The sequence below is a fragment of the Geotrypetes seraphini genome, chromosome 10, assembly GCF_902459505.1.
Source record: "Geotrypetes seraphini chromosome 10, aGeoSer1.1, whole genome shotgun sequence".
Lineage (NCBI taxonomy): Eukaryota > Metazoa > Chordata > Amphibia > Gymnophiona > Dermophiidae > Geotrypetes > Geotrypetes seraphini.
In genome coordinates, this window is record NC_047093.1 from 136,336,306 (window position 1) to 136,363,160 (window position 26,855).

General features: G+C 45.0%; 1 protein-coding gene across 2 annotated transcripts; it reads left to right on the top strand.

Moving 5' to 3' along the window:
• The first annotated feature begins 250 nt into the window (after positions 1-250).
• On the top strand, positions 251-25,499 carry LOC117367704 (zinc finger protein 282-like). 2 transcript variants are annotated; one of them, XM_033960525.1, is made up of 9 exons: positions 251-377; positions 4,066-4,201; positions 8,794-8,920; positions 13,937-14,032; positions 15,630-15,716; positions 18,688-18,810; positions 21,263-21,370; positions 22,908-23,020; positions 25,370-25,499. In XM_033960525.1, the coding sequence occupies exons 2-9, from the start codon at positions 4,178-4,180 to the stop codon at positions 25,451-25,453; spliced, it is 762 nt and encodes a 253-aa protein (XP_033816416.1). In that variant the 5' UTR covers positions 251-377; positions 4,066-4,177; the 3' UTR covers positions 25,454-25,499. The 2 variants fall into 2 exon arrangements, with proteins under 2 accessions (XP_033816416.1, XP_033816417.1); XM_033960526.1 differs by lacking the exon at positions 13,937-14,032.
• The last annotated feature ends 1,356 nt before the right edge of the window (positions 25,500-26,855 follow it).

A 26,855-nucleotide genomic window follows, 5' to 3' on the forward strand; every position in this document is an offset into this window, starting at 1 on the left:
ATTGGTCGGTTCTCTACCCAAGTCCATTAGAACTACAACTCCCGGCATGAGAGGAATCTCAGTGCCGGTCCTCTGTGTACGAGCATGCTCAGTAGAAGCAGACACCCCTTTCCACCTGACCCCAGGTCAACCAAACCGGATGTGCCTCCGTTGCATACAGGGAGTTGTAGTTCCAATTTAACAGGGTGGGGAGGAGTCGGGTCATTAAAAAAACAACGTGAACTACAACTTCCTGCATGCAATAGTGGATGTTTAATAAGGAAGGGGAGGGGCCGCTGAGCAGATGGGTGAAGTGCTGTTAGGAGCTGACTCCTCTTTTCTTCCCCTCCCTGGCTTCACATGGGATTGCTCAGACTCCCCCACTCCGGAAGACTAAGGTAAAAGTCCCAAGATGCACTGGGGCCCAAGCTTGTTTCTCCTCCTCCCTGGAAGCCCTCAGAGCCTTTTAATAGCCGCTGACTGCATTGGTTCATGGAGATTATGGGACAGTCCTGGATTTCTGACCCTCCCTCCCCCTGCCCCCCCCATAGCTTCATGTCGCAGTATGAGACTTGGAGCACTGATGTCTATTAGTATCTGGGACTACAAATCCCACAATGCTTTGGGACGGGAGTTCAAAACCAGGACTGGCCAGTCACTGAGCTGGAACTAGGCAGCTCTGATCATGCGCAGAGTAAGTGGGACACTCAAGTTCAAGTCACTATTGGGAGCCAGCCCTGATTTGTGAACTTGGTTCCCTACGTTGCGCTTTGTGGCTTCTGATGAAAGAGAACCGGGGGCTAAGTCACAGGCTTTCACAGGTCAGGCTGGGGAGGGGCATAATCTAGTCTAGACCGCCCCCACCTTAATTGACTTGACATGCAACAAGATGGCTCCTTTGCTGGAAAAGACACCACCGATGCTCTGTTTCTCGCGCAGGCGCGGTGGCACCCAAGATAGCTGCCCCGGCGGCCTTTGGTGATGTTCTGTGCAGAGCCGCTGGCTGGGATCTGGGTTTGTGAACGGTGCTGGTTCTCCTCTTTCCACCCCTGCCCTGGAACAGGATCACCAGCCGATTTTCTCATGGCGCCTTTGAGGGTCCCAGAAATCAGGGGAGGGCTGGGAAGAAAAAAGGGGGAGGGATCTGTTTTCTCCCTAGCACAGAGGATCTATAGCTAAAGTGGGTCCTACAAATCCCTCTCTTACTATCAGAAGTCAACAATTTATATTTTAAATGTGTGTACCCCCCACCCTGGGATAAGGGAGCTAGGAACCAGCCAGCTTAGCTTGCATGTATTCTTGCGGCAGCTTAGCAAAAATGGCGTACTGCGGCCTTTTCCGAGCTTCCTAGCAGTCTCCGATTCTGCCATGCATATGGACTTATCAGTATTTAAACGAGCACGCTGGGTGATTCTTTGCCATCGCCGAGTGATTCTCCAAGCGCGGCATTGGCAACCAAAAATCAGTGATTTGTTCCGGGAGTGTCAGTACTGTGAAAAGCGCATCTCTGGCATGTGGCTCATGGGGGAAATTTTTTTTTACAAGATTCACTTAAATTATAGAAGGTTTTTGGGTTTTTTTTTTTTTTTTTTTTGGGGGGGGAGGAGGTTGTGGAACAAAAAGCACGCCTCTTGAGCACTTGTATTATAGGGGTGTCTTATGTGTTTCCGACTGTGGCTCATGATAAAATTTGAGTGGAAGAACAAAAACAGAAACAGCAGTGATGTACAGGACATCAAGTCTTTAATAAACAATCAAGAAAACATAAAACAGTTTGTTTCCAAAAGGACTGATGAGTCTGGACCTGACACGGTCCGTGTTTCGAAGAAACACTTCTTCCTCAGGGGTCCTAACATGTCAAAACAAGAGAACCTGATGGATAACAACTGAATAAAAACGGCGCGATGCATCAGGTTCTCTTGTTTTGATACACGTTAAGACCCCTGAGGAAGAAGTGTTTCTTCTAAACACGGACCGTGTCAGGTCTGGTCTCATCAGTCCTTTTGGAAACAAACTGTTTTATGTTTTTTTGATTGTTTTTATTAAAGACTTGACGTCCTGTACGTCACTGCAGTTTCTGTTTTTGTTCTTCCACTCGATACTTCACTGCAGTTGTGTTGGATTTTCTGTTTGCTGTTGTCTCATGATAAAATTTGCAAAAAAAAGGAGAACAGCCCCATGTCAAACACCAGAAGCAAGTGGGGAAGGGCCTGTACACATCAGCCTTAGAAACAACGAGGTTTATTAAATATAATTATATGTTAAAACATTATTGCATGTATAAATACAAAGTCCGTTTCCTTTGCCGCTGGACCCAACATGATCCGCGTTTCGGCTTCAAATGAAAAAAGCCTTCCTCAGGGACAAATGTGTCAATCTAAAAGATACATATAGATTTCACAAATACAGATCAATAAAAATTAAAATCAAACAGCAGTAAACATCACAATGGTATAGACAGTGGAGCAATCATAATACAGAAAGGTACTGCCGGCCTCAAAAAAGAATTACCCTGTTCACCCAGACCCCACTTTTCTCTCTCCCCCCAAAAAAATTAAAATCAAAAGATAAACTTAAGTACACTAATAATACATACATGATTAAAAATATCAAACGGTCTTGGATGCATAACATATGAATGTTTTATTTATTACACTGGTAATTTTCTCCAATAGCATTTATTTTAGGTGTTGCAGTACTTCAGCGCCATCTATTGGATATGTTTGCAATCATTTTGATTTTGACGGTTTTGTATGTAACCTTGGTCTACAGTACACATGTTTATGATATTATTAATTATGTTTTGCTTTTATACATTATGTTTTTTATGTTATGCATCCAAGACCGTTTGATATTTTTAATCATGTATGTCCTCCAGGGCAGGGTTGGGAACCACCGTTTTAGAAAGAAGCGACTGACTAGGCCAGGGGTAGGCAATTCCGGTCCTCGAGAGCCGGAGCCAGGTCAGGTTTTCAGGATATCCGCAATAAATATGTATGAGATGGATTTGCATGCACTGCCTCCTTGAGACTGCAAATCTATCTCATGCATATTTATTGTGGATAGCCTGAAAACCTGACCTGGCTCCGGCTCTCGAGGACCGGAATTGCCTACCCCTGGACTAGGCCATACTCCCTTTTGCTCGGCACTTGATCCAAGTTTATTTAATCTTTGATATACCGTTTATCAAAAACATACCTAAATGGTTTACAATGATCAAATATTATTAAAAATAAAATTAAAAGTTAAAAATAAAAAATAGAGGGGGTGTCAGAACATGCAGACTTACTGGTGCCAAAAGGATTAAGTGGGAAATGGTAAGAGATTAAATACAATGAGAAAATAAAATCATAAAAGGGAGGGGCTTAGCACACTAGGATAGGGTAGAGGTCGCTTCAAAAGAAGCATTTCAATTCTATAATGCCGACTGCATAGAAGGTGTTAGGGCTCTTATTGGAAAGAAGAAAGTCAAAATGAGTAGATGTCTTTAAAGATAAATGTTTTCCTTGGCTTTAAAGGTTCTGCTTACTTGTTGGAAGGATTTATCCAAGGCCTCTCACTCGCAGTGGTGGAACCTTGTATGTCTCACGTACAGAACTGAAGCTTATTTGGCTAAATCTTCCAACAGATTTTCACAATTTCAACTGAAATGGGTTTATTGAAATCTTATCTCCATTCCAATACTCCTTGAATGATCTACTCTCATTATATCTCCTTTTTTCTACCTTTTTTCCCGCTCCCCTTATTTTGTATTCCCTTTTGATTCATGCTTACCCATGCAGAATGGACTGTTCTCTTATTTTAAGGTTTAAATATGCTTCTGTTAACCTTATGGATTCATGCTTACGCACCTGTTATTTACTCATGTAACTTGCATGATTATTTGTTCTCTGTAGAGCATATTTATTGTAGTTTACTGCATGTGACTGTTCTTTTCCATGCTTTGTAAAATTCAAAACTTTAATAAACAAACCTTGACTAAAAAAAAAAAAAAAAAAAAAGAGAAATGTTTTTAGTTTAGATTTGAAGGGAATGTTGTGTGTTCAATGCCAAATAATTCTTTTTTTTTTCCTTCCCCCCCCCTAGGAAAGGAAGGAAGTTTTCCTCATGCTAGGATAATTCTTAACCTTCTGCACAATTGCAGATTACATCGCCACAGGCCTTGGCTGGAAGAACCAAAGGAATCTGAGAAAACAAAATGGCTGCCCCCATTTCAGACCTGGTAAGCTGAGGGCGAGACTTGAAGTAGTGACAGGAAATCCTACCTGCTAATTCATTCACTAGATTTTATCGATGGGGAGGGGGTTAAAAGAGTACCCTTAGGGGCAAAAATTTATGTTTATTATTTTTGATATATCGCAAAGGCAAATGCATCATAGCGGTCTACAAACCTATCAATAACCTACGTACTGAAAGAGGGAAGAGAAAATCAAAATAATTACAGAAAGAGGGAGAACAGGAAAATTATAGCACTTAAAAGACCACTTGGGCGAGTTGTCAGACTAGCCTCCCCTAGAATCACCGCTTCCATTGCACGCAGATAGATCTCATGTATATTCATTGCGGAAATCTTGAATGCCCGATTGGGTTGTGGCCCTCGAGGACCTTGTTGCCCACCCCGCTTTAATTCTATAACCTAAATGTAAACGTCTTTTGCTAGTGGCGTAACAGGGGTGAGCGGTGCCCCTCTCCTGCCTGCCACCCTGCCACATGCGCGCACCCACCCATTCCCGTATCTTTTTGTCTTCGGCGAGAGCAGCCATGAACTGGCTTCGGCGCTTTCTTTGATGTCATTTGTAGGCGCAGGTCCCGAATGTGATGTCAGAGATAGCGCCGATAGTACCAGGAATATATGGTGGAGAATGGTTACAAAATGCTATATCAATGGTACTATACTCCTGTACGTTTATAAGCTATATTTGATAAGGGCACAGACCAATGTTGGAGATTGTGTGGATTTCAAGGTTCATTTATCCATATTTGGTGGACTTGCCCTAAGGCGCAAATTTTGGGGGATCAGGTAAACAATTTTGCATTTGAGGTGTTGGGGGCTTCAGATATATATATAAGACTAAAGGAACTTTGTTTGCTAAAAATGGTTACATCAGTAATACCAATATATCAAAGGAAATGGATTGGATTGGTAATGACAGCTGCATATTGGAAGAAAAAAGAATTACCGTCAATTAAGATAGTTCATGATAAGATAAAATTTGTCTGTAATATGTCTAAGCTAACTGCCATACGAAGAAATCGGTTATCTATGTTTCAAAAAGTATGGTCCAAATATAAAATATGGGAGGAATGTTCCCGCTAAGCTGCGCTGGCGTGCGCTGGCGCACAAAATATTAGGTCGCAGCGCACAAGTTTCTCGTCACAGCGCAGGACCGGCAAGATTGACTCATTTGAACTTCTGCAAGATCAGCATCGGAAGCGTGCGCTGGGCCGGAGAGATCTTGGGGAGCCTCCGACAGTGGCTTTCTCCCCTCTCTGCAGCTCTCCTTTACTTCCCAGCGCAGCGATTCACGAAGGCAGCCTCGGGGCTTTTGCTGAGTCGCGGCTGCCTCTGATGATGCAACTTCCTCTTTCCTCAGAGGCGGCGCGACACAACAAAGGACCCGAGGCTGCCTTCGTGAATCGCTGCGCTGGGAAGTAAGAAGAGCTGCTGGGAGGGGAGAAAACCACTATCAGTCTGGGAAGCTGCTGGGCAGGGGAAAAAAGGGACAGCTGCTACTGGAAAGGGAGAAGGAGAGATGCTTCTGGGAGGGGAGGAGGGAAAGGAATCTGGGAAGCTGCTGGGCCAGGAAAAAAAAGGGACAGCTGCTACTGGAGAGGGAGAAGAAGGAGAGATGCTTCTGGGAGGGGAGGAGGGAAAGGAATCTGGGAAGCTGCTGGGCAAGGAAAAAAAGGGACAGCTGCTACTGGAGAGGGAGAAGAAGGAGAGATGCTTCTGGGAGGGGAGGAGGGAAAGGAATCTGGGAAGCTGCTGGGCAAGGAAAAAAAGGGACAGCTGCTACTGGATAAGGAGAAGAAGGAGAGATGCTTCTGGGAGGGGAGGAGGGAAAGGAATCTGGGAAGCTGCTGGGCAAGGAAAAAAAAGGGACAGCTGCTACTGGAGAAGGAGAAGAAGGAGAGATGCTTCTGGGAGGGGAGGAGGGAAAGGAATCTGGGAAGCTGCTGGGCTAGGAAAAAAAGGGACAGCTGCTACTGGAGAGGGAGAAGGAGACGGAGAGATGCTTCTGGGAGGGGAGGAGGGAAAGGAATCTGGGAAGCTGCTGGGCAAGGAAAAAAAAGAGACAGCTGCTACTGGAGAGGGAGACGGAGAGATGCTGCTGGGAGGGGAGGAAGGGAAGAGAGTTACTGCTGGACAGGAGGCTGGGAGAAAGAAAGAAAGGGGGCAGGCAGGGAAACAGAAGGAAAGAAGAGAAACAGAAAAAAAGAAAGAAAGGTCAGGGAGAGAGGAAGAAAAAGTTGGGGGAGGGAATGAGGTGTGGAGGAGAGAAAGCATACAGGCTGATAGAAGGGAAGAAAGATTGGATGCACAGTCAGAAGAAGAAAGTGCAACCAGAAATCACCAGACAAGGTAGGAAAAATGATTTTATTTTAAATTTAGCAAAGTGGAGGCAGTATTACCACAGTTTTCAAAGGAATTTGCCCAAATAACTTAATAGTTAACTGGGTAAATTCCCAGAGATGAAAACTTCCCTTTACTTACTATGCACAGTTCTGAATTTATATCTGCTGTCTATATTTTACAATATGGTCCCCTTTTACTAAACCGCAATAGTGGTTTTTAGCGCAGGGAGCCTATGAGCGTCAAGAGCAGTGCTGGGCATTCAGCGCAGCTCCCTGCGCTAAAAACTGCTATTGTGGTTTAATAAAAAGGATGGAGGGTATATTTGTCTATTTTTGTATGCTATAAAAACCAAATACAGAGAGAGACTGAGAGCTGTTGACGAAGAGCTACGTGTGTGTCTTTCTTCCATTCCAGCCAGAATATCAGCTTTGTGTTCAGCCAAACAGGCCCAGGTTTTGCACTGAATAAAGTATTTTATAATTTTTATAATTTTTATTTCATAATAAAGTAATTATAAAATACTTTCTTTGTGTTTATTTGATTCCTATTCAAGAGAATTACTTTATATATAGTCAATATAGGCAGAGAGTTAAATTTTTTAACATTTTCTAATGGTGGTGTGCCTCGTGATTTTTTTCATGAAACAAGTGTGCCTTTGCCCAAAAAAGGTTGAAAAACACTGGTCTAGAAATTGAAAGCATCAAACGTATTGTCTTCTGGACTGTTTTTAATTTACAGTTTACACATATGGATGTAACAGACATAACTACATTTGTTGTAAAACATTTATTAAGATATCATTTCATCCCTACAATTTCTGTGTTCTTAAAAATATTATTTAACGTTATTTAATTTAGCGTGTAGGCCTAAAATTCCTTTGAATACCTCGTCCTCATGTATCAGCAACTTTGACAACATATTTATTTGGCTCATAACTTGCTGGCGCCCGATATTTTTAGCTCACAGTGAAAAAAGTTTGCTCACAACACCCGCCCGCTTAGAGGGAACACTTATCTATCATCTCAGAAATAGTTTCCAAGTTTATTACTATCTTGATATACCATCTATCACAAAAGAATATCTAGGCAGTTTACAATTAATAAAATGGACACAGTGGCACAGTAAAAGGGAGGGGGGAGGGCAGACTTCCCCGGGTGCCTTTCCTCTTCACCCCCCTGCATGTCCCCATTGCCCTGACATCATCACTTCTCCCCCGCCGTACCTCTTTATAACTTTGCAACCAGCGAGCAGGTTGTCTAACATGTTGCTCACACCAGCCACGTCCCTCTTTTGACATCATTTCCTGTGCCCTGGGCCAGGAAGTGACATCAGAAGGAGTCCTCAGCCATTGCGAGCAGTGGCTATTCCAGCCTATTCGCTGCCGGCGAAGAAGTGAAAGTGGTATGAGGGGAGGGTGCGACACAGTAATTTTGTGGAAGCAGTGTATGTCGGGGGAGTAACGCAGCGATGTTGGGGAGGCGGTGAACGGCGCATGGGGGGCGCACAGTGTGACAATTCTGGCTGTCGGCTTTCCTCGCTACACCACTGATTGGGCGCTAACAACCAATCCCTGAAGCTACTTGGTACTCATTAAAATTTGCATGTGCGTCTGGATGTGTGCGCTATTCTTTAAGGCATGGCGCCTGACTAGTAGTACAGAACTCGGAAGAGGGGGCATCATGGGCACATCAGGGGCATTCCAAGAAGTTACGTGTGTTGTTAGAGGATACTGCCTCAGAGTGCCTAACTTGGGCACCAGCACTGACAACAGGCATAAGTCTAGTACACAGGCGTAGTGAGGGAGGGAGGCACCCGGAGTTTGTCTGCTGCTTGCGCCGGTGTTGGCTTTCCCTCTAATGTCACTTCCTAGCCCCGTGACCTGGAAGTAATTTGGCGCCCCCCACCCCTCCTTACTAAGCCAGTGCAGGCACACAAGGTTAGGCTTGGGGATCAGCTCTGTGCGTAAATCTATGAAAGGCATGCACCCTTTATAGAATAATCATTAGCCCCGATTTTTCTTTTGTGCCCATTTTTCCATTTTTGAGCACTGTTTCTAGAATTTCCCCCATAATGACTAGACGTTTTATTGGAAGGGGGGAAAGAGGGGTAAAACTGTAAAATTAAGGAAACAAAAATGCTGGGTAGTTACTCCTTGATGCAAGAAACATCATGAGGTGTCGGCCCGCTCTGAAGCCTCAAATTAATGACCCCTCCATCATCTTCTTCCTCCCTTCCAGGCCTCGGTTATTTTCCATGATGTGGCAGTCTATTTCTCTTCTGAGGAGTGGGAGATCCTCACGGACTGGCAGAAGGAACTGTACAAGAACGTGATGAGGGAGATTCATGGGACCCTCGTTGCTCTAGGTAAACCACCTTTCTTTAGTACCTTTGAAGATCGGTACAGCTTCACTGATGACCAGCAGGTGGAGCCTGAGACAAATTATTTTGGCTGTAGTAGAAATAGCTATACTTCCCTAATATACCTCCCACCTTTTCTGTCTCTCCTCTGAACCCACCTGCTAGAGGTACCTCGTATGCTGTAAGAGTGTAAACCTTGCACAGGTTAGGTGAGTGGGCCAGCTTCTTGGAGATGCTTTTGGCCAACTGTAAGAATTTCTTTTCAAACTTTGAAGACAATAAGCCAGGCTATCTTTAGTATATCTCAGTGTCTCTCAAACTTTTTTAGCTCCGGTTTCAGCAAAGGCAGATCTTGCCTGACGAACTTGCTGCACTTCTTTGAGGGAGTAAACAGATGGATAGACAAGGGTGACCCGGTCGACTTTGTATATCTAGATTTTCAGAGGGTGTTCGACAAGGTTCCACATGAACGACTACGGTACTTCGGAAAATTGCAAGCCGTGGAATCAAGGGTGAAGTACTCATGTGAATTAAAAACTGGCTGGAGCATAGGAAACAAAAGAGGAAACATCCAACATACCGGAACCTGAGCAAATCTTCAAAGGAGACCAAACAGATAAACTAACATCCATGGAAATAAGCCTTGAAGACAGGCAGCTAGAAAAATTAAAAACTGACAAATCGCCGGGCCCGGACGGAATACACCCAAGGGTTCTGAAAGAACTTAAGGAGGAAATAGTGGAACTACTACAACAAGTTTGCAATCTATCCTTGAAAACAGGAGTGATCCTGGAGGATTGGAAGATAGAAATGTTACGCCCATCTTTAAAAAGGGATCAAGAGGTGACCCAGGGAATTACAGACCAGTGAGTCTGACCTCGGTTATGGGGAAAATGGCGGAAGCGCTGATAAAAGACAGAATCGATGAGCATTTTGAAAGAAATAAACTTCTAATCACAAGCCAACATGGCTTCTGCAAGGGGAGATCGTGCCTAACGAACTTACTGCACTTTTTTGAAGGAATTAACAAACGGATGGACAAAGGGGACCCCATAGACATCGTATATTTAGATTTCCAAAAAGCCTTTGACAAGGTACCCCATGAACGCCTACTTCGGAAACTGAAAATCCATGGGGTGGAAGGAGACGTACACAGATGGATCAGAAATTGGTTGGTGGGTAGGAAGCAGAGGGTGGGAGTGAAGGGCCACTACTCGGACTGGAGGAGGGTCACGAGTGGTGTTCCGCAGGGGTCGGTGCTTGGACCGCTGCTATTCAATATATTTATAAATGATATAGAAACAGGGACGAAGTGCGAAATAATAAAATTTGTAGACGACACCAAACTATTTAGTGGTGCTCGGACTAAAGAGGACTGCGAAGAATTACAAAGGGACCTGAACGAGCTAGGGGAGTGGGCGATGAGATGGCAGATGAAGTTCAATGTAGAGAAATGTAAAGTTTTGCATGTAGGAAGCAAAAACCCGAGGTACAGCTATACGATGGGAGGGATACTATTGAGTGACAGTACCCAAGAAAGGGACTTGGGGGTAATAGTGGACATAACAATGAAGCCATCGGCACAGTGTGCAGCGGCCGCCAAGAGAGCAAATAGAATGCTAGGTATAATCAAGAAGGGTATTACAACCAGAATGAAAGAAGCTATCCTGCCGTTGTATAGGGCAATGGTGCGTCCGCATCTGGAGTACTGCGTCCAATATTGGTCGCCGTACCTTAAGAAGGATATGGCGATACTTGAGAAGGTTCAGAGGAGAGTGACATGTTTGATAAAGGGTATGGAAAACCTTTCATACACCGAGAGACTGGAAAAACTGGGGCTCTTATCCCTGGAGAAGAGAAGACTTAGAGGGGACTTGATTGAGACCTATAAGATCATGAAGGGCATAGAGAAAGTAGAGAAGGACAGATTCTTCAAACTCTCGAAAATTACAAGAACGAGAGGGCATTTGGAAAAGTTGAAAAGGGACAGATTCAAAACCAATGCTAGGAAGTTTTTCTTCACCCAACGGGTGGTGGACACCTGGAATGCGCTTCTAGAGGGCGTGATAGGACAGAGTACGGTATTAGGGTTCAAGAAGGGATTGGACAATTTTCTGAAGGCTAAGGAGATAGAAGGGTATAGATAGAGGACTACTACACAGGTCCTGGACCTGTTGGGCTGCCGCGTGAGCGGACTGCTGGGCACGATGGACCTCTGGTCTGACCCAGCAGAGGCACTTCTTATGTTCTTAGAGAGTGGGGGTAAATGGACAGTACTCAGACTGGAAGAGTGTCTCCAGCGAGGTGCCGTAGGGCTCAGTGCTTGGACCTGTGCTCTTCAACATCTTTATAAACGATCTGGACATTGGTACGACGAGTGAGAGTGTTAAATTTGCGGACAATACGAAGTTATTCAGAGTAGTGAAGACACAGGGGGATTGCAAAGATCTACAAAGTGACATAATCAAGCTCGAGAAATGGGCATCGACATGGCAAATGAGGTTCAACGTGGATAAGTGCAAAGTGATGCATGTCGGTAACAAAAATCTCACGCACGAATACAGGATGTCTGGGGCGGTACTTGGAGAGACCTCCCAGGAAAGAGACTTGGGAGTTCTGATCGACAAGTCGATGAAGCCATCTTCACAATGTGCAAAAAGAGTGAACAGAATACTAGGAATGATAAAGAAGGGGATCACGAACAGATTGGAGAAGGTTATCATGCTGCTGTACCGGGCCATGATGCGCCCTCACCTGGAGTACTGCGTCCAGCACTGGTCGCCGTACATGAAGAAGGACATGGTACTACTCGAGAGGTTCCAGAGAAGAGCGACTAAGATGGTTAAGGGGCTGGAGGAGTTGCCGTACAGTGAGAGATTGGAGAAACTAGGTCTCTTCTCCCTTGAAAAGAGGAGACTGAGAGGAGACATGATCGAAACATTCAAAATACTGAAGAGAATAGACTTAGTAGAGAAAGACAGATTGTTCACACTCTCCAAGGTAGGGAGAATGAGAGGGCACTCTCTAAAGTTGAAAGGGGATAGATTCCAAATGTAAGGAAGTTCTTCTTCACCCAGAGAGTGGTGGAGAGCTGGAACGCTCTTCTGAAGTCTGTTGTACGGGAAAACACTCTCCAGGGTTTCAAGACTAAGCTGGACATATGCAGGTGAGGCTGGACTCATTTAGAGCCCTGGTCTTTGACCTGGGGGCCGCCACGTGAGCGGAGTGCTGGGCAGGATGGACCACTGGTCTGACCCAGCAGCGGCAATTCTTGTGTTCTTATGGCACACTAAATGGAACAAAAGTTTTCCACGGCACACTAAGGGCTCCTTTTACAAAGCCGTGCTAGCGTCTTTAGCGCCAGCTGTGGTGGTAAGAGCTTTGCGGCTTTGTAAAGGAGGGCCTTATTTATTTAAAGTTCTTTAAGTTGTGTACGGGTAATTGTAACAATGGTAAAACTAAGGGGTTTTGCGCACGCTATAATGCTAAGACATCCGTTATATTCCTGTGGGCATCTTTGCATTTATCGTGGCGCTAAATCGGTTTGCGCACCTTAATAAAAGACCCCTTAGTTTCACCAAAATACAAAGAAGAGAGAAAAAAAACAGCTGCTCTAAACACTACTATTTAGCAGGTTTTTTTGCATTCGGCTTTATTGTATATTTTAAAGAAAGTTTCAAGGGTCACGTATACTATTTTGAAGGGTTATTTTCCAGGCTTGACGAAGTGAGCCACTGCCTCTGGAGGGTATTTTGGGAGACAGGGCTAGTATTTTGAGTGTCGTCTTTTTTTTTTTTCCTTTCCTTTTCAATTTTGTTTTTCTTTTGTTGTTAAAAATGATTCATTCATGCCTGATAGGATTTGTCATTCGTTATTCATTGTTATCTCAGGCCAGGCGGCAGGGTAAGATTCCACAGGATTAGAGTAGAGGTCCGCACGGGAACGGGGATCGCGGGAATCCTGCGGGTCCTGCGGGGATCCTACGGGAATCCCCCCCTAACCCACGGGACTCCCACGGGGATCCCCTCTGGCCCACGGGACTCCCACGGGGACCCCCCTCTAGCCAACGGGACTCCCACGGGGATGGAAGGCTTTGGAAGCAGGGTTCGTCCATATAATATAATGGACACGTCAGCCTTAGTAAAAGAGGGGGTTTATAAGTTAATTACCTGAACAGAAAACAAAAAAAAGGTTCCACCAAAGAGATTCCACAAGGAAAACAGCAGCACAAGCACAAAAGAAACTGTGGAATTGATGATCCTGTCAGAAGTAATTGCTGCTTTTTATGGGGACGCGCGGGGATGGAGGTAATTCCTTGCGGGGATGGGTGGGGACGGAAAGGATCCTGACGGGGATGGGTGGGGACGGAGAGGATCCTGGCGGGGACGGGTGGGAATGGAGAGGATCCTGACGGGGATGGGTGGGAACAGAGAGGATCCTGAGGGGGACGGGTGGGGACGGAGAGGATCCTGAGGGGGATGGGTGGGGACGGAGAGGATCCTGGCGGGGACGGGCGGGGATGGATGGGATTTCTGTCCCCGTGCAACTCTCTAGATTAGAGTAATTCACTTCAGATAGCTTTATGTATGATTAGGTGATCAATCAAATTTTAAATAAACTTGAAACTACAAGACAAAGCAAATTTCTGTTCCTGTTTCACTGGTGTTGTACCATCCCAACCTCTACGAAACTCTTGGCCCACAGCTTGTCCTGGTGTTCCACAATGTTTATGTTTAATTTGTATTTACAGATTGCTCTTCGGTACATTATAGCGGTCTACATAACATAAAACAGAAGGAAAGGAACTCCATCAACTAAAGAAAAGTAAAATTATAAAAATTCAAAATAAGCAATAAGTAAAAAATAATATAAAATACAAGTTAAAATAACATAAAATTAGAAAAAAAAAATATGCCAAAATGATAAACTACAGAAGCGAGATCACAAGGGCCATTTATTTTTTGTCTCCCTTTTTTTCCTTCCTTCTCTCTGTTTCTGTCCTTCCATCGGCCTTGATCCCAGGTTACACCATTGTGAATCGCAGCACTTTGCTTCGAGTTAAGGAGAAGACGGAGGCGTGGCGGAGAAGGGACCGTAACAAGCCCAGTCCCACTTCAAGTGAGCCTAAATGACAAACGCCTCCCATACCACCACTCATTAGCTCTGCGCGACACCACTTTTAGCGCTGCTGGTAAAGGCAGCTTTTTCTATTTTTCTTAATAATGGCTGGTAGCACGTAAACCCTTAGGCCCGGATTCTCTAGATACTCGAGCTCAGTACTATATGCTGTTTAAATTAGAGGTCTGCATGGGAACAGGGATTGCGGGAATCCCACGGGGGTCCCGCGGGAATCCCCCCTAACCCACGGGACTCCCATGGGGACCCCCCTCTGGCCCACGGGACTCCCACAGGGATGGAAGGCTTTGGAAGCGGGGTTCGTCCATATAATATAATGGACACGTCAGCCTTAGTAAAAGAGGGGGTTTATAAGTTAATTACCTGAACAGAAAACAAAAAAAAGGTTCCATCAAAGAGATTCCACAAGGAAAACAGCAGCACAAGCACAAAAGAAACTGTGGAATTGATGATCCTGTCAGAAGTAATTGCTGCTTTTTATGGGGACACGCGGGGATGGAGGTAATTCCTTGCGGGGATGGGTGGGGACGGAAAGGATCCTGACTGGGACGGGTGGGAATGGAGAGGATCCTGACGGGGATGGGTGGGAACAGAGAGGATCCTGAGGGGGACGGGTGGGGACGGAGAGGATCCTGAGGGGGATGGGTGGGGACGGAGAGGATCCTGGCGGGGATGGGTGGGATTTCTGTCCCCGTGCAACTCTCTAGTTTAAAAGATGTTTTTAATGGAGTTTCAAGTCACCTACTGGTACTTTAAAATTCGGCACTGGAATCACACTTCCATTTTAGGCTGCCTAACATCACTGTAGACATGGCCAAACCCGGAAGTGGCATTAGGCATCTTAAGTCGCCTAAGGAGGCATGATTCACATCAAAGGTAGGTGCCGGATATGTATGCCTGGAAAACCCTGGCCTATATTTCCGGCACCTACCTTTCGTCGGAGGTGCGATTCTGTATTAACCGGCATTGTCGCATGATTGATATGCGATAGGTGGCCGCTGACAACGACGCTGATTAGAGAATCCAGCCTTTACTGGATTTACTAGCAGTAAGGGCTCTCGTGCTAATCAGCATGCAGCATCGCCTAGGCGCTGAACCAATTAACATAGCCCGCCCATTCTCCACCCCCAGCATGTGCCGATCCTGACAGTACCATGGGAGGCCTGAGTGTGCCCTGCAGCAGTGGAGGAGTGGCCTAGTGGTAGGAGTTGCTGTCTCGGCACCCTGAAGTTGTGAGTTCGACCCCACCTGGCTCCCCAGACTCTGGGCAAGTCACTTAATCCCTCTGTTACCCCAGGTACCAAAGTTAGATTGTGAGCGTGTAGGGACAGACAGGAAGAATACTTAAAAGTACCCGATTACTATTCAGTGAATTGTAAACCGCTTTGGGTGAATCTCTTCACAAAAAGGTGGTTAATAAATCCCAATAAATAAATAAATAATTTTTAACATGTGGTAAGCGTACGGCAGCTTAGTAATGACCCCCACTGTCAGTTTTTGTTTTAAACCTACCGTATTTAAAAGAAGATATTTCATTTTTTTTATCTTTTTTTTTTTTTTTGGGGGGGGGGGGGTTTAGCTACCAGTTATCCATCTGTGAAACCGGACATTTATCTCCGAATCGAACGAGAGGATACGGCATGTCCGTGGACCCAGCAGGACTCAGGTAAGTGTGAAATCTCCCGAGCAGGTCTAGCCCCAGAGCCTCCGGCAAAAGGTAACCTTCTGTTTGGATTGCAAGTAGGCAACCAACCAGTTAATGCAGAAAGTCGTGGAATTGGCAGCCCCTTCCATCCAGAATTCTGCCAAAAGGTTGCCAGGAGATGCTTTGGTTCTCCTTGGCCAACGCCAACGGTCCTACTCCTCTTGCTAGTAAGGAAGACTGAGAAAGTGTGATGCTTCCTATATGCCACGCCACATTTACACTCCCCTTTACAAAACCATAGCAAGAATTTTAGTGCCAACCGCGGCAGTAACAGCTCCGACGTCCCTTATTACGCCACTGCCTCCTTATTTGCATTTATGCCACATAGGTATTTAAACGTTTCTATCATATCTCCCCTCTCCCGCCTTTCCTCCAAAGTGTACAGATTCTCTGTCCCCATACGCCGTATCACGAAGACCACATACCATTTTAGTGGCCTTCCTCTGGACCGACTCCATCCTTTTTATATCTTTTTGAAGGTGCCTCCAGAATTGTACACAGTATTTTAAATGAGGTCTTGCCAGTGTCTTTCAGTGGCCTACAAAACGGGCACCTGCCATTTCAATCAGTGAATTGAAGCTCCCAAGGACCCTAGGCTCCAGAAACATAGGCCATAGTTTTAAAGGCCTACATTTCCCGTGCCCAGGGTCCTTCCTGAATCGCGGCCAGCGGCGCATAGTTACACCAAAGTCTAGTACCATGCCCACTTCTGGACTTCGGCATCACAAAGCGCTGCTAGTCCTGGAGACCGTGTAGCGGTGGCTTTTTTTTAAAAATGAGAATTTAATTGTGTTTAATGGTGCAACCAGTTATCATGTCACTTAAATCCAATTAAACCAATCAAGTTAGGTGGTGATAGGGCAGCTACCACTGCCTATGTTTCAGTGACTTTTGTAGAATCTGGCCCATAGAGGCAAGAGAAATAAAAGACAGACAGGAACAAGAAAATGGAAAACGAGGAATGTACAGGGATCAGATAATTAAAATGAGAACATAAGAATAGCCTTTCTGGGTAACAACATTCCAGAATCTCAAAGAGCAAGCAAGATTCCGGAACCCTAAAGAGTAGCAACGTTCCATGTGGAATCCCCAAAGAGTAGCAGGATTCCAGACTCTCAAAGAGCAAGCAAGATTCCGGAACCCCAAAGAGTAGCAACATCCCATGCAGAACCCCCAAAGAGTAGCAAGATTCCAGAATCTCAAAGAGCAAGCAAGATTCCGGAACCCTAAAGAGTAGCAACGTTCCATGTGGAATCCCCAAAGAGTAGCAGGATTCCAGAATCTCAAAGAGCAAGCAAGATTCCGGAACCCCAAAGAGTAGCAACATCCCATGCAGAACCCCCAAAGAGTAGCAAGATTCCAGAATCTCAAAGAGCAAGCAAGATTCCGGAACCCTAAAGAGTAGCAACGTTCCATGTGGAATCCCCAAGGAGTAGCAGGATTCCAGAATCTCAAAGAGCAAGCAAGATTCCGGAACTCCAAAGAGTAACAACATCCCATGCGGAACCCCCAAAGAGTAGCAAGATTCCAGAATCTCAAAGAGCAAGCAAGATTCTGGAACCTCAAAGAGTAGCAACGTTCCATGTGGAATCCTCAAAAAGTAGCAGGATTCCAGAAACTCAAAGAGCAAGCAAAATTCTGGAACCCCAAAGAGTAGCAACGTTCCCTCTGAATCCCCAAAGAGTAGCAAGATTCCAGAATCTCAAAGAGCAAGCAAGATTCGACATTCCATTTTCAAATTATGGAATTTGCTTCCTATCAATCTAAGACTTCAAACCTCACTTAATAATTTTAAGAGAGACCTTAAAACGTTTTTTATTTAGAGATACGTTCTCATAGGCACCTGAACTTTAAAAATTTTGTAATACACGATAACATTGACGAGCAACTAGACCATCTGCTTGACCTTACATGTTGTATGTTACTTTTTTTAAATTAAATATATATATATATATATATTTTTTTTTTCTGTTATTTATAAATTTTATTGTAAGTTATAAGAACATGCCTTACTGGGTCAGACCAATGGTCCATGAAGTCCAGTATCTTGTTTCCAACAGTAGCCAATCCAGGTCCCAAGTACCAGGCAGAAACCCAAAGAGTAGCAACATTCCAGAGCTGAGATTGTGATGTCATAATGCCTCATTCCACCAACGCCTAAGAGCCAACCTCATCAGTGATGTCACAATGGCTTGATTGTCCTAGACTTGGCTCACATAAGAATAGCCATACTGGGTCAGACTAATGGTCCACCAAGCCCAGTAGCCCATTCTCACTGTGGCCAATCCAGGTCCCTAGTACCTGGCCAAAACCCAAAGAGTAGCAACATTCCATGCCACCGATCCAGGGCAAGAAGTGGCTTCCTCCATGCCTTTCTTAGTAACAGACTTAATAACAGAACTTTTCCTCCAGGAAATTATCCAAACCTTTCTTGAAACCAGCTACGCTATCCGCTCTTACCACAACTTCTGGCAATGTGTTCCAGAGCTTAACTGTTCTCTGAGTGAAAAAAAATATTTCTTCCTATTGGTTTTAAAAGTATTTCCCTGCAACTTAGTTACTATGTGATTTGCGGGATATCAAGAAAACAAGAGACTTGAAACTTGTACTCAGAAGTGGGGGATTGTTGGTTGACTGGAAGGGTTCTATAGGATTTTATACGTCTAAAACCACAAAGAGAACCAGGAAACTTCAAGTGGAATAAATGCAATGTGAGGAGGGAGAAAGTACTGGGATTGCCTCAGTTTCCCCCCCCTCAGTGATCCAGAGCTCTACGAAACGCCTTGCAATGCTTCATTCCTTGAACTGTTGCTTTCTTCTGAGCTCTCCATGTATCATACCGATAATGCTGTGGATTTATTTGGGAGGGCTCAGTCTTTTGGCGAATCAGTTAAAGCTGACGGGCCTGCCTCCTGTGTGTTCTTTGTTCCAGGCTGCCCAGTGTTTGATCCCAAACTGTCCCTTTGGATCAAGCAGGAGAATGTTATGTTTTCAGACGAAGAGCAGATATTGGAGAAAGAGGAAGGCAACAAGAGCCTTTCTAGTTCCCATATAGGTAAGGAAAAGTGGGGTAGGTGGGAGCTGAGGGAGGGTGAGCTCTTAAGTTCCTGTGTGGTCTCCAAGCTGTTCTCAGGGCAAAAGGAGAAGACTGTTAGGAATCCACAAGTTGTTCTTCCATGTTAATTAATCACGTGATACCTTGCCAATGCAAAAGGTCATGGCGGCTTACAATTTATACATAAATGCAGAGAAAAGGAGCGCCAAAAATAAACATAAAGCCCACAACCAAACAAGTAACCAATGACACATAATATCCAATTGTGTCATCTAATTCTTTTTTTTTTAACAGATTTTATTAATATTATGATATAAATTAACAGACTTACCATTTAACTGTTCAAATCATGATAGTATATACATATGATTATGTAATAACATACATGAAGTAATACAAAGTGATGACAGTACACACATTATCAATAGGAACGGTGAGTGGCCTTGTCCCCGCAGTTAAGAGAGGGAACGCGCGCGATCACCAATCACGCGCGGCCCCCCTCCCTCCTTCCTACCTACCAAATTTATTTCCCTCCCTCCCCCTTACCTTCGCGGCGCGTTAGTAAAGTAAGTTGCTCAAGCCGGCCGAGCCTGCCTGCCTGCATTCGCATGTGTATGGGCGTAAGCTTCTCTGGAGAAGCTTCCGCTCACACACACGCGAATGCAGGCAGGCAGGCTCGGCCGGCTTGAGCAACTTACTTTACTAATGCACCGCGAAGGTAAGGGGGAGGGGGATTCTCGGGCCATGCGAGGGGGTGCTGAAGGGTGGTGAGATGGCGAAAGGGAAGGGTGGTGATGGGGAGAAGGTGCTGGAAGGGAAATAAGAACATAAGAACATAAGAAATGCCATCTCCGGATCAGACCTTCGGTCCATCAAGTCCGGCGATCCGCACACGCGGAGGCCCTGCCAGGTGTACACCTGTCGTAATTTATAGTCCACCATATCCTTACATGCCTCTCTTAAGGAGATATGCATCTAGTTTGCTCTTGAAGCCTAGGACGGTCGATTCCGCAATAATCTCATCTGGGAGGGCATTCCAGGTGTCAACCACTCTCTGAGTGAAGCAGAACTTCCTGACATTAGTCCTGAACCTGTCCCCCCTTAGCTTCATTACATGTCCTCTAGTCCGTGTCAAATTGGACAATGTAAATAATCTTCTCTGCTCTATTTTGTCGATTCCTTTCAGTATTTTGAAGGTCTCGATCATATCCCCACGCAGTCTCCTTTTCTCAAGGGAGAACAATCCTAGTGTTATAAGTCTGTCCTCGTATTCCAGTTTTTCCATACCCTTCACCAGTTTTGTTGCTCGTCTCTGCACCCTCTCCAGCAGTTTTATATCCTTCTTTAGGTAGGGAGACCAATGTTGGACGCAGTATTCCAAGTGTGGTCTGACCATTGCCCTATAAAGCGGCATTATAACTTTCTCCGATCTACTCGAGATTCCTTTCTTTATCATGCCCAACATTCTATTTGTCTTCTTTGGGGAAAACAAGAGTGGGCAGAAGACAGAGATGCCAGACTATGGGGGAGCAGAGGGAAAAAGATGGGTGCCAGACCAATTGGGGGGGGGGGGTGAAGGGAGAGGCACAGTAACAGAGGAAATGGAAGACGCTGAGAGAAGACAGACAATGGATGGAAGGAATTGAATGAGAAGATGAGGAAAGCAGAAACCAGACAACAAAGGTAGAAATAAAATTTTTTTTTTGCTTTAGGATAAAGTAGTTTATTAGTTGTGTTGATAAAAATTTATAAACAAAGCCCTCCCAGCTGAACATCTCTGTCTCTAGTTCAGCAGCCAGAACTTTGATTTATAAGGAAGGAATAAGCTAAATATTGCAGTACTGAGGCTTGTATGGATGCGACGGGGATGGGGCGGTGATGGGGACGAGGCAGTGAAAGGGACGGAGCGGTGAAGGGGATGGTGGTCCAGGGACGAGGCTGTGACGGGGACAGAATTTTTCCCCGTGCCATTTTCTAGTTGGAATCTCAAAGGAGAAGGAAAAAGCTGCCAGGTCAGAGAAAAAGAATCTGTCTTGTATAATTTTTTTTTTTTGGGGGAGGTGGGGGCGGGGGTGATTTTAGCAGAAAACAATCCATGCACCAAGCAGGAGAATTGCTGGAGATTTAAAGGGGATGAGAGGCCACATCCTGTAGTGCAGTACGACACCAATGGCAAGGACAGGACCAGCAATCCTTCATTTTGTGAGTAAGGCATCTCTCACCTCTCTAGCACATGAGTATAGTCTTAGGCTTGCTTTAGTGTAAAACTGCACAAGTGTCTGATTCCTTGGGTTTATGCTGATGACATTACACATTTTTATGTGCATTTATTTATTTTAAATGTTTCTGACCTCAGCAGCTTGCATCATAAAGCCAAAATGCTCGCTGATTGGTTGAGAGAAGTTGTCAGTGGCCTGCTTTCAGACCTGTCTGCTGGTGTTTCTCGTGCCAGGTTCGCCCGCAGTTGAACCCGACCTGCCCCAGTTGATGAAATGGGAGAAGGACCCGTCCCCAGCTGGCCAGCAGAACTTGGCAGAGAGTCTCGGTGCCCCCGGTACAGGTGAGGAAAGGCTGGAAAGTGTTGCGGTGAAGAGGCTTTTGTTGTACGAGTTTCACTGCGAAGTACAAAGTATTGCAGTGTTTAGACTACTGCAACGCTCTATCATCAACTAGGTATAGACCTTTGTAAGTGGTTCAAAACGCTGCTGTTGGAAAATTTGAGCATGTGACTTCATTTTTGCGTCAGCTGCACCGGCTGCCAATTAAATCTTATGTAATGTAATGTAATGTAATTTATTTCTTATATACCGCTACATCCGTTAGGTTCTAAGCGGTTTACAGAAAATATACATTAAGATTAGAAATAAGAAAGGTACTTGGAAAATTCCCTTACTGTCCCGAAGGCTCACAATCTAACTAAAGTACCTGGAGGGTAATAGAGAAGTGAAAAGTAGAGTTAGAGGAAAAATAAAAATAAAATAAACATTGATCTAAATACTTTGGAAGGTAGAAGAGAGGAGAGAAAGGAATAGAAGCAGAAGGGGGAGCCGTTGAACAGTAGAATTCTGGAGAAATTTAAATGATAGAAATAGAACAAAACAAAGACAAAAGGCAAAACAATAGATAAGATTAAAGATAAATCATAAGCTGGAAAGAAAAATAAAATAAAACTTTGTAGTATTCAGGGTGCTGGTTTTGATTTTTCAGGCCATCCATCAAAAGATACCATGGTATTAGTCTCAAGCACTAACATTGCACCAACCATATTGATCTTTGAGATCAGTAAATACAATATGTCTTTTCTGTGGATGGGTTGCAGAAAATAAAATATGCTCGTATAAGAATAGCCTTACTGCCCAGTAGCTCGTTCTCAGGGAGACCAATCCAGGTTACTTCTATCTGGCTAAAATCCAAAGAGTAGCACCATTCCATGCTACGGATCCAGGGCAAGCAGTCCAAACCTTTCTTAAAACCAGCTACGCTATCCGCTCGTACCACAACCTCTGGCAACGCGTTCCAGTGCTTAACTATTCTCTGAGTGAAAAAAATATTTCCTCCTATTGGTTTTAAAAGTATTTCCTTGTAACTTCATCGAGTGTCTCCCTAGTCTTTCTAATTTTTGATGGAGTGAAAAATCGATCCACTTGTACCCGTTCTAGTCCACTCAGGCCATAGTCATTTCAGTAGCGGGAGTGAATTTATGGAATAATGTGGCTGGATGATTGAGGATGAATAAAAGTTTACAGAGTTTTAAGAAATTATTGAAAACTTCTTTGTAGTGGCATTTTAAGAATTGGTGTTATTGTGTTTGGTGAAAGTGAACAAGCAGCAATTTTAACGGTTTTGTATTGATTTGTTTTGTAGTTTTAGTTTATGTTTTATTATTTTGTATGTAATTTTGCAATCTGCTTAGTTATAAGCAAACCATAAATTTTTTAAATACATAAATCTAACATGCTGCACGCAGAGAGATTGGAGAGCATTCCATGAAACATGCTCTGCATGCTTGCCTACTTGTTTCAAATGATCTAATTTGTTCTTCCGTCTGTTGTGGTTTTTTTTGGTGTTACGTGTTTTGGAAATTCAATTAACTACAGCTCGACCGTCCGCTCAACCGGAGGTACCCCAAGAAAATAAACAGCAGGAAAGGCCACATCTCCAGACCAGATGCAACTCGGAAGGCAAGAAGTGCCTCAGCAAGCCTTTACTAGTAAGGAATTCCTCCAAACAGTAAGAAGGGTTGTTTTGACCGCCCGTCTGTGGGTCTGCAATTTAAAAAAAAAAAAAAAAAAAAGATGTTTTTTGTTCTGATTGTTTTTCACCCCATAAGTGAACATCAGGGAAGTGAATCTATAACTTGCCACCTCAAATTGGGTGCCACAGTGAGGCACGACGATATAAAACACTGTTCTTCAACCGCCAATCCGCGGACCGATGCCGGTCTGCTGGAAATTTCTGCCGGTCCGCACAGGGCCGGCAAGATTAAAGGCTGCTATCTTACTGCCCTGCTGCTGCTAAAGCTGACAGGAAGTCTTCTTTCCGATGTCCGTCGGAGAGGACGTTCTGGGCAAGCCAATCGCTGCCTGGCTTGCCCATAATGTCCTCTCCGATGTCAGAATTGTCGTCGGAAAGAAGACTTCCTGTCGGCTTTAGCAGTAGCAACAGCAGGGCGGTAAGATAGCAGCCGACCCGGGGAAAGGAAGGAGGGAGTCTTTTTTTTTTGCGCGGGGAGGGAAGAAGGTAGGCAGGCAAGCAGGCTGGCTTTGGCCGGGGAGGGAGGGAGAGAGGTAGACAGGCAGGCATGCTGGCTTCAGGGGGAAGGGATGGGACAAAGTGTGAAGGCAGTGAGAGGGACATGGGAAGGAGGCACTGGGGGCACTAAAGACATGGGAAGGAGGCACTGGGGGCACTAAAGACAAGGGAAGTAGGCACTGGGGGCATTAAAGACATGGGAAGGAAGCACTGGGGGCACTAAAGACATGGGAAGGAGGCACTGGGGGCTAAAGACATAGGAAGGAGGCACTGGGGGCACTAAGGACATAGGAAGGAAAGAGGGAGGGAATAGAAAGGGACAATTGTTGGGCCTGAGTGCAGAAAGAAAGAAATGAAAGAAAGGATACACAGACAGAAGGAAACACAACCAGAGACTCATGAAATCACCAGACAGCAAAGGTAGGAAAAATGATTTTATTTTCAATTTAGTGATCAAAACGTGTCAGTTTTGAGAATTTATATCTGCTGTCTATATTTTGCACTATATTTGTCTATTTTTCTATAGTTACTGCGATAACCGAGTTCGCGGAAACGGGGTTTTTAAATTTTAGTCCTAGTAGTTTGCCGGTCCACAAAATAATTCTTTTATTTCTGCCGGTCCACGGGTGTAAAAAGGTCGAAATACACTGATATAGAATACTAGTGTTAACCTGCTTTGACGCACCAAGACGTTAGATGCGATCGCATACGCCAGGTCAGTGACTGGTGTAAGTGGGCGAGCCTAGGTGTGCCATGAACGTGCGCAACCTAGAATATTCTGTAAATTGCCCATGTCGCTTGGCACCATGTGTGCGCTCCCTTCGCAGTTATGCGCTAGTTTATAGGATTGGGACGCTTCTTCTAATTAGAGCGGCCTGTGCATGATCAAGGCATGCTCATCCCCAACCTGCCCGTTTTTACAGAGTTGCCTCGCAGATGCTTCTCATCTTGGGAAACTGAAAATCCCTTTGGTTTGCTTTTCCTGGAATTTGGTCTCGTGGTGTGGTGGGAGAGGCTGGCAGAGATTGCGTGCAGATGTGCTCAGCAGGTGCCGATCTTGTGTCCTCTGTCTCTTTCTGTGCGTTCCTTTATTTTTCTGTATGTGTATCTCTCTCCTTGTGCCTGTCTCTTATCTCTGCCCATATCAATATTAATAGTAGTTTGTTATTATTTGCTGAAATCGGACTCTGAGTTCTCATTGCAGTACCAAATAATATGGTATCATATGAGAGTCCTACGTGATTTTCTAGTAATTTGTTAATTTGGGGCCAAATCAAATTCCAAAAGGCATTTATATTATAATTTTTTTTAATATACCTTTAATTTACCAGCCTATGAGTGTCGGAGCTGTTACCACCGCAGCCGGCGCTAAAAGCCACGCTTTTGTAAAAGGGGGAGGGGCAAGTTTGTCTCTCTTGTCTGTTTAAATTGTAAGCTCTTTCGAGCAGGGACTGTCTTCTTTGTGACTCTCTACAGTAGTTAGTTGACCTGATCTAGTAGAACTTTTAACCATTCTGTGCCTGTATTTGACTGTCTCTGCCTATGTGTATGACTCTCTCTGCCTCTGTCTTTTGTCTGGCACTAACTCTGTCAGCCTTCTGGAAGAATCTGTAAGAAATAGGTCTAGATCTGCTGTATATAGTCTGGCATGACTTAAACCGCTCTGCGGTGATATTTTTAAATCTCCCCCTTCACCCCCTCTGAGAAAAAATTTGTCATCAACAGATCTCTGACCTTTCAAACCAATGGACTGTGTAAATTGTGAGACGCTGATTACCTACTTTGTCCTTTTTCTCCTTTTGTACAGTGGCTGACGCCTCGAGGAAGGGCACTTCAGCGCTGCAGGCAAGGCTGCCGCCGCGGCAAGCGGCCTCCAAGCGCATGGAGCTGAAACTGCGCGACAAGATCCTGGTGCTGCAGGAGTACGAGAAGCGCAAGGTGTCCATGCGGGAGCTGGCTGTCCAGTTTGGCGTCAGCAAGACTCAGATTGGCCAGATCGTCAAGCGGAAGGAGGAGCTGCTGACGGAGTACCTCAATGACGCCAGCGGAGACCGGGTTCGACGCCGCCGGCGCACCGAAAATGAGCGACTGAACACTATGGTATGGGACTGGATCTGCATGGTGCGAGCTGAGAATGTCGCCCTCTCAGGTGCAGTGGTGAAACGGAAGGCCCTGGAACTGGCCGAACAGCTGGGGGTGACAGAGTTCAAGGCCTCCAATGGCTGGTTGGACAGCTTCAAGCGGGCACACAATCTCCACCAGTTCACCAGTGCCTCGTGTTGGAGCCAGGGTGTGCTGAGGTGATCCACCTACAGAACAGATGGGCAACTGGTTGTTTTGAGAGCAGGGGATAGAAGGATACAGGCAACATGAAGGACGAACAGGGAAAGTCTCCCTGGGGAACGGCCTTAGGGTTGATGCTTCACCCCAGGTCAACGAACAGGCAGATCACTCGTGGTTCTGCCCCCATCACATCTATGGATCTAATTTTGTGATAGATTTCACCCTACTTAACGAACTTCAAATTTGTGCGTTCAACGGGGAGAAGCAAAACCAGGATTGAATAAAATTCTTCATGTTGACCTGCGGTGAAATAGCAATCTAAAGAAACACGAAAGCGGCGCTGTTGTTGGCTTTACCTCTAGTATCTCTCACATGAAAAAGTAGACGTGACCTTTCCAGACCCTGGGTGCGGTAGCAGAGAGAGGGAAAACCAGCCCTGGCTTGTCCTGTCCTTGCCTACCCCATCGAAAAGTTGGATCATGTTCTCTGCGGCCAGGGATGAGATGGGTTTGGCTCTTTTCGATACCCTGGATTTTTTAAATGAAAATCCTTCTGAGAAGTTCTCCTACCAGTTTTCCTTGTGGGGGGGGGGGAGGTGGGGGAGGACAGTGATTTAATTTGCTCCCATTGTGGAAAGGATAGAACAGTTCCAGTATCATTCCAGTGATGTTGGCTCTAGCTGTTTACCATGTTATAGAGCTGTGGCTTTTTTAGTATTTTATATATACCTGTATATTTTTTAAAAAGAACTTTAACCCTAATGTATTTGCAGCTAGCAAGCTCAAGATCTAGGATACCTTCATCGGGTCAACCACAGAACGAAACAAGGGTTTGTAATGAGCTGATCTGGGGATGGAAGGGACTGGGCATTGCTCTGGAAAGATAATCTTGGCGAGGGCAGTATCAAAACTGTTACCTAGGTTACTTGGCCTGTTGGACAGTTGTCTGCCATGGCACAGGTACAAATACACATGACCTTCTGTAGAATACATGGTTTATAGCTAGGTTAA